General features: G+C 33.4%; 1 protein-coding gene across 4 annotated transcripts; it reads left to right on the top strand.

Annotated features, from left to right (window-relative positions):
• Window positions 1–2139: 2139 nt before the first annotated feature.
• LOC120084628 (uncharacterized) lies at window positions 2140–7897 on the top strand. 4 transcript variants are annotated; one of them, XM_090317776.1, is made up of 10 exons: window positions 2163–2440; window positions 2929–2993; window positions 3147–3303; window positions 3707–4461; window positions 5244–5417; window positions 5502–5618; window positions 6571–6750; window positions 6939–6985; window positions 7248–7366; window positions 7433–7897. In XM_090317776.1, the coding sequence occupies exons 2-10, from the start codon at window positions 2946–2948 to the stop codon at window positions 7636–7638; spliced, it is 1803 nt and encodes a 600-aa protein (XP_090173902.1). In that variant the 5' UTR covers window positions 2163–2440; window positions 2929–2945; the 3' UTR covers window positions 7639–7897. The 4 variants fall into 4 exon arrangements, with proteins under 4 accessions (XP_090173901.1, XP_090173903.1, XP_090173902.1 ...); XM_090317775.1 differs by having other exon boundaries at window positions 2140–2440; window positions 7248–7897; XM_090317778.1 differs by lacking the exon at window positions 2929–2993.
• Window positions 7898–8484: the final 587 nt, after the last annotated feature.

Below are 8484 nucleotides of genomic sequence, written 5' to 3'. Positions count from 1 at the left end.
TTGGAACAACTAAGTTTTTTATGGGGCTTGAGCATTCAAGATCTTCTCATGGTATATACTTGTCTCAATGCAAATATTGTCTTTAGATACTTGAAGATTATGGTTTTCTTACTTCAAATCAAGTGTCCCAACCTATGGATCTAGGTTTACATTTGTCAGCTTTTTCTAGAATTCCTTTGTCGCTTACAGAATCTTCTGAATATAGACGTTTGATTCATCGTTTATTGTACATTCAAATATCATGTCCAGATATCTATTTCGCGGTTCATAAATTGAGTAAATACTTGGTTAAGCCTCATTTAGACCATTTAAAGGCAGTTTATCACTTATTACGATACCTTAAAAGTACTGCTAGGAAAGATATTTTGCTTAAGCTATTGTTGATTTTCAACTTAAAGCTTTTGTAGATTCAGATTGGGGTTCTTGCCCAGATACTCAAGATCTGTTACTAGTTTTTGCATTTTCATGGGTGATTCTCTTGTCTAATGGAAAACAAAGAAACAACCTACCATTTCTCTTTCATCTGCTGAAGTCGAGTATCGTGCTCTCACTGTCGTGTCAAGTGAGATTACTTGGATCTTTCAGGTCTTAAAGGATTTGCATATTACTTCCTTTGTTCCAGCCTTGATGTATTGTGATAGTCAGGCTACTTCATGAGCACACTAAACACATCGAGATCGATTGTCACTTTGTTCATGATAAGGTTAATTGTGGTGTCTTGAAGCTGTTACCTGTTCACTTTTCTGCTCAATTGGCTGATATGTCTACAAAAATCTCTTGCTATTTTTGTTTTGAAGCCATTTATGCTCAAGATGGGTATTTTCAATTTACATTGTCCATCTTGAGGGGGGGGGGGGGGGATATTATTAATAATTCAAATGTATTAATTATTTTCCAACTGTTATTCTTTAATATTTGGTGTTTCATGTGGGTTGTATCCTTGTATATATGGAGAACATTTTCTCTCGTTTCAATAAGAGACAAGAATACCAGTTTATTTACTTGAAAGTAGATCTATAAGGATGACTCGATCATCCTCAGACTATCCCTCAATATCAAATTACTATATATGACGACTATTAAACACTATAAACTAATAATTTCAAATTTATATTTAAAAGCACTCTTGCCAGCTAAGTTTTTTTTTCCTTTTCTTTTAGTATATTATCAATAAAGTTGGTCGTTTGAGTTCATCGTGGAGTCGAACAACGAAGTTGGTGGTTTTGGAGTTGGTCACCTAAGGTGATTGTATGAGTTGGTTGTCAAAAATGATCATCGCTGAAGTTGATCATTAGAGGTGGTTTCTATCGAAGTTGGTCACTTGAGGTGAATGTCGGTGTTGGTCATCATAGGCGGTTGTCACCGAAGATAACATCGAAGGTAGACTTTGCCAGAGTTGTCGTAGGAGGTGGTGTTTGATCTCGGAGTTGGCCACGCAAAGATGACCGTCAGAGTTGGTCACCAAAGTCATTGAAAACATTGGAAAGAGGGAGAGTTGGTTTGGGTTGGAGTGAGTTAGGGTGACTAGGTAAAAATAACCAACTCAACTCCATCAATATTTAAAGTTGGTAGGCAAACATTGAGTTGATAATTTTTACCATCTCTCAACCCATCTTATGTCAACGAGCCAAAACAACTTCTCATATTTTGAAAATTAATGAATATAGGGTATGTTTGGTTTAATAACTTTTCAAGTATTTAATTCCGAATATATACATATATAACTTTATCTTGAGATTTGAGTTTTGTTTTAATTTGGCCTTTAAGTTACAAATTTTACACATTTAACCTTGATTCACTAAATACACATTTTTAGTCCTGGGTTAATGTCTATTAATTAATTTATAACAATTATGAAGTTAAAATTTAATCTTAATTTTTTTGAGAAGAATTTAATTTTAATTTTAATAATGATGAAAAAGTAGTGAAACTTAATTAATTATAAGTTTTTTTAATTTTTCTAAAATTAATTAATAAACATTAGTTACAATAAAAAAAAAGTTAGAGATTAAAAATGTAAAATTGTAGTAATTTAAAATAAGGGAACTAAATTAAAACAACGAGGAGACTAGACTAAAAAGATAATATTTTAAAATTTAAAAACTAAATAAAAATTAGACCCATACCAAATAAATACTCGAGTGAGATCGATATTTTAGGATGCACCCAACTATTTGCCCCAAAATCTACGGAACAAGAAGATGCGTTCTTTTCCCTAAATATCAAATAAAATTTCAATTCTTTTGAACTAAATCTTTTTATCAGCTTGAAATTTCTTTTATTTTAAAATAAAAAATCAATGATTTCATACGAATTGGGATGGTGAACCAGATTGACGATAATGCCCAATTCCTTGCCTGCTAAGTAGCCCCGCTTCGTTAAACCCAATCGATCAATTCCCATTTTCCCACTCTTCGGATTCTCTCTCTCTCGATCACTGGTTAGGCTTCAACCCCTTTTCTTCCATTTTCTGTTTGATATCTGATAAATTTGATAACCCAGATGCGATTTTATCTTGTTACTCCTTTTTCATACCTCTGTTTTTATCTGTCTTTTGAAATTCCCTCGTTTGGGTTTGAATTATAGCTTCCATTTACCCCTTTTCTTGTTCTGTGGCGTTGTTTTGGAACTCGATTGCTTCAGGAATGCGTTAGTTTTTCATCTCAATTGAATAATCATGTGAAATTTAACTCTTGTTCGGGGTTTTGTTTTTCTCTTTCTCTATATTCTCCTCTTGTTGGAAAGTTTTTGGGGGGTCTTTGTTGATTGACAAGGCAGTGTTTGGTTGTTTTTCTGCAGATTAATCATGTGAAATTTAACTCTTGTTCGGGGTTTTGTTTTTCTCTTTCTCTATATTCACCTCTTGTTGGAAAGTTTTTGGGGGGTCTTTGTTGATTGACAAGGCAGTGTTTGGTTGTTTTTCTGCAGACTAATCTATTTAGCGAATGGATTTTGATAACGTTTACGACTATCTGAAGGAACTTTTTCCGGAGGTATTACGTTGATATGATTTTGATTTATTTTTCCTTTGCTAGTTTTTAATTGTTACTATGCTATGTGAGAATTGAAATTTATGAAAATTCTGCTCTTAGTTTGTTCATGTGCTGGGGTTTTAAGTTCACTGGTGAAAATATGTTCATTCTCAGATTGATCATCGGATACTAAGGGCTGTAGCCCTTGAAAATCCTAAAGATGTTCATTTAGCTGTTACTGATGTTCTCACGGAGGTTATCCCTCGTTTCCGTCAAAAATCTAAATTACCCTCGCCGGATCCTGGTGTGGAGTTTGCATCTAAAATTGAAGGTATCCCTTCCAATTGTATTTTCTTGTTATAACATTTTTCAATTTCTCAGTGAAGTTGATAACCTTGTCTTGTTTTCTAACTTCTAAGTGTGTGTTTGGTTTGTCATTGGAAAAGAAGTGTGTTTTGAAGGGAGCACATATTTTATGAACACGTTTGAATGAAAATTAGTAAAATGCTTTTTCTAAATACTTTTTATTAGTTTTTAGATTTAGAATTTCTCAAACCACTTTTGATTATTGAAAATTCTAAAGGGTGTTTTTAAATGGTTTAAAACACTTCTCACAACTCTTTGATATTTTAATCACACACTGTCAATTTTTTAAAAAAGCACTTCAGAAGATATGCCAAACACCCTCTCCGTATCTTGTATTTATTATTTTGTTGGTTATGTGGAATGTGCAGTTGAGAAGAAAATGCAAATTAGGCCCTTGAGATGGGTGCCGAGGGGTATGGTTCCTTCAAAGTCAGGTAAAATTGGTGATGAAGCATGTAGTGACACTTCCCAAGAGAGTGGTGTGGCACATCTAGGTGCAGTGTTGAATCAATCTGTCTCTGCAAATAACTATGTTGCTAGTGATGATTGTGAACAATCACATGAGAATACCGAAACTACAAGCCTCCCTGTACCAGCTATTGTACAAGAAGACCGCAGTGAAGTAGAATTGAATTGTGTAGCACCTGGAAAATCAAATGGTTTGATTCATGAAGATAGTGAACATAATGATCACGAACAAAGTCCTCAAATTAACAAAATCAGGAACCAGATTACTGAGGATATCAAACAGAATAAGATACTGTTTGATGGTGTCATTCATTCTCGTAACATTTGTGATTTGGACTCCTTAGTTTTGCATGAATTATTATACCATGATGATCGACCCGTTTCTGTGGATGAGAATTCTGGTAGTCAGACTGCCAATCCATCTTTCGAAAATCATTCTCCTGTTCAATCTGTAATCCATCTTCACTCAGAATCTGACTATCAGGAATCAAACGCAAATGGCACTTCAAATCCTACTCCCAAGCAAGAGTGTTCTCCTGGTGAGATTACTGCAATTGAAGATGGGTTAATGGGGCATACCATTATCACTCAGTCAAGCCAACCATGCAGTATTGATCTTCTTGACAAGATCATTGAGGATGCTAAAAGCAACAAGGTACTTAATAACTTGGTATTGATAAATCTTAGATTGAAAATTCTAAATATGGTAATGATCAATGTTTTGGATTATTTGCACAACAGAGCCTTCACTATATTCCTTTAGTTTTCTTGGTTCAGTACATTTATTAGGTTAAATGAAACCACTTTAATTTGGTGTTTCATTTTTGTTTGTATTGTTTTTAGTCATCTGCTAGGGAGAATTTGTTATTTGAAATTGGGTACTCAATACACATATTTGCACGTACGTTTTTCAAGGTGAAACTGTGCCATGCTGCAGTGTTGTTAGTTGTTTCATATTGCAAAAACTTGTACTGATCTTTGAGATATTATCAACTCACCAAAGATCATTGAGATATGGAGGTATTTTTAGTTGGTTACTCAGTCCAATTGCTTTTTCTGTCTGTCTTGTGTGATGTTTTCTGACTAACCTTGGGAGAACTGCTGAAGTTAGATTCTATCAAGAAAGTAAAAAGTTGTGAATTGCCGTATCTATGTTCTATATTTTCAGAAACGACGTGCAGTCTGTCATATCATTACAATATCCATGCTACTGAGTACCTTTGCAAATATGAAGTGTCACTATGTCATTAATTTGATTCTCCATGTTGTAAGATTTGGATCCTTGTATGTAATAAAATTGAAATGTAAGCAGCTCTGATTAAGGTTAGGCCTGGTGGAAGAGCACACAGCAAGGGCACATATGATGCATAGGATTATTGATATCAACTTATGCTTGTGTTCTAAGCAACTAACCTTTTTTTTTTTTTTTTTTGGTAGATAACGTTATTCTCAGCAATGCAATCAGTTATCAATGAGATGAAGGTATTGGAAGATATGGAGAAATATGTTGAAAAAGTCAAAGAAGATGCTGTCAATGGAGAGTCAGAAATTCTGGCCAAAGTGGAGGAAATGAAACAAACGGTAGCCCGTACTAAGGAAGCAAATGATATGGTGAAACATTTTCTTGTTTAGATCCTATAAGCACTGTATGGATTATGCTTTATTTCTAATTGATGAGTGAAAGTTCTTCTACAGCATGCTGGAGAAGTCTATGGAGAGAGAGCGATTTTAGCAACGGAAACAAGGGAGCTCCAATCTCGTCTGCTCAGCTTGTCAGATGAAAGAGACAGTTCTCTATCGATTCTTGATGAGGTGTTTCTCTACTTCAACAATACGTTGTTGCCATCTTATCCAAAACTTTTTTTGCCATTGGCTATTGTCTAAAGATTAAGGATCCATGTCTTGTGAAAATTTGGTCTGTCATCTGTGTGAGCAATACAAGATAACAAATTAATTTTGGATCTTTTTAATCAACTAAAATTCTTTGCATGTAATAGAAGTGTTAATCTTTTTACGCATCTTTCTTTAATGAAAACATGTGTTAGACTATTTGATTTTTGTAGGTGCCTTTCAAAAATTATTTTAATTTTTAATTTTTCATTTTTCATGTTTAAAAATAACTTGTTCCGTTTTTAGTTTTTTTTAGTTCTGTAAAATAAATTTTTAACTGTAAGTTACTTTTAAAGCTACATAAATAAGTTTTTTAAAACATATTTTTTGGCTTTTCGAAATCTCACTCTCTTTTTGGCCCGATATGAATGCTTTGTAGTTATAACCCTCTGTCTTTTTGTCTCTATCTCTAACATCTCTCATTATCTTATATATTTCTCTATAACTTTTTTTTTCCTTCACTTGTATCTCTCGTGGTTATTTCCTATTAATTCTCTTTGCATATTATAAATATGAATATAATGATAAAGTTTGAAATGTACACTGATAAAAAAAAAAAACATTTGTTTTTATGGTTGAAAAATGAAAGCAAATTTTTTATAATCATCGTATCATTGATAAAATAAGTACTATCAAATAAACCTTGGTTTTTTTAGTAAAAAAGAATGGAAAACATTATTTAACATATTTTGATTTTTGGGTGTTCAAAAAAATAGTTCACTAAAATTAGTTAGCAAACATGTTACGTTTAGTTTTGCTTTTAAGGACAGAAAACTGAAGATAACATAAGATTGAGTTATTCTAGCCATGAGAGTCATTGTCTATGAAAGATTAGTAGTTGAAGAATAACTGGTAAAAGTTTTTTATCATCCAGATGCATACCACTCTTAAATCTAGAATTGCTGCAGTAGAAGCTATGCTGAAAACATTAGAGGATGAAAAGTTAGCTAAGGAAGAACATGCACGAAAGGCTCTTGTTGAGCAGGAGGCACTCATGGAGAAGGTAGTCCAGGAATCAAGGATTCTACAACAGGAGGCAAATGAGAATTCCAAGGTAACTAACCATAGTTGTACATGTACGGGTGGAAACAAAATTATTATTTCTGAAAATAAACTAGAGAACTTTTAGAATACCAAAGATGAACCGTGAGAGGGCTTCTTTGCACCACACTGTGTGTAATGCACCCTTGGGGGAGGGGAAGTTGATTATTGACTACTGATGTTAATGATTTTTTAATGCAGTTGCGAGAGTTTCTAATCGATCGTGGACAATTAGTTGACGTATTACAGTAAGTTTTTATCTTCTATAATCTTGATGTTGTAGACTTACTTTGTTTGTCCTTGTGCTCTGTCGTACATCACATGAAAATCAAGCAAGCCTGCATGATATGATAAGCATTTGAATAACGAATATGAACTTGTGCCGTTAGTCATTCCCGTGTTATTAATTCTATGTTCTCAAACTATCAAACTATCATTAACTGCTTTAAGATTTCGGAATTTCTATCTCGTTGTGAGAAAATGAGAACACTACATTGTATATGCTTGCAGGGGAGAGATTTCAGTTATTTGTCAAGACGTGAGGCATCTAAAGGAGAAGTTTGACTTGGAAGTACCACTAAGCAAATCTCTTTCCTCTAGTCAAACGAGCTTCATTCTAGCTTCATCAGGTTCATCTCTAAAAACCGCAGCTAGCGATTTTGCTCATTTTTGCTCACCCCTAACGGACATAGCAGCTCATCTGGATGCTGAGAAAGGTGCGTCGCCAAATCTCGGAAAGGAAGGAAGCCAAGCATCCTCGGTCAGTAGCTCTAGCTTGGCGTCGAACAAGCTTGAAGAAGAAAGATCAGAAAGAAGCCATTTCAAATCATCATTTTCAGATGATGGGTGGGATGTATTTGACAAAGATGCTGAGTTTGCTGAAGCTCTATATAAAGTTTGAGGGAGTTGTTTTCAAGTTGTTAGGTTAGCTCCATATGCCTTTCTGCTTCAGTTTTATGTAAAATTTGGGTAGTTAGGAGGCCAAATAAATTTCAATCTCTTGTACATAGATGGAATTAAACTTTTCTGGATGGAGGGTTTAAGTCTTCAGATTTATTTTCTGATATTGGTTTTGCTTCAGTATTCAATTCAATGGATTGGATATTATATGTTCCTTTGAGATCATAAATGTAGTGTTTATAGAGCAGTTTGGATTGTTCTGTCCTGACATTTTGTTATTCAATTTCAACTAACCTTAGTTGGGACTTAGATTGCACATTTTGATATCTTGAGAGTAAATTTGAAACTTTCAAGATGGTCATGATACGAACTTGCAATGAACGTATTTAAGGTATTAAATTTTTATCGACATCTTGATATTTCTACGTGTTTATGAATTTGATATCGATGTGAGTAAAAAAAAAAAAAAAAATGGAAAACGTAGAAAGTATGCCATAAAATGTCAAAGATGTAATTAATAATAAATAAGAAACATGTTAATTTATTTAAATATCATAGAATGTATTCAATAAAAACCAAAAGGTAAGGACTTGACTTGGATGATTAAAATCTCTTGTTTCAAAGAAACTATTCCTTTATTTAAAGGCTTGGAACAATTCACTAGTATAAGTTCAATCTAACTTGCTTGATTTTAGGCTATCAACATCATGAATTGTAAATATTGGTGAGATTCATGGTTCCTTGTAACTTGAAAATGGTGAAGAAATCCCCTAATATTTTCCTTCATTCAAACATTATATAATCAAAGTTTTTCAAACATCATATAATAATCAAAGTTATAAAGGAA

The sequence above is a fragment of the Benincasa hispida genome, chromosome 9 (assembly GCF_027475165.1).
Source record: "Benincasa hispida cultivar pf3 chromosome 9, pf3_genome.v1.1, whole genome shotgun sequence".
Lineage (NCBI taxonomy): Eukaryota > Viridiplantae > Streptophyta > Magnoliopsida > Cucurbitales > Cucurbitaceae > Benincasa > Benincasa hispida.
The sequence above is the reverse complement of the archived record's forward strand: the minus strand, read 5'-3'. Positions and strand labels throughout refer to the sequence as shown.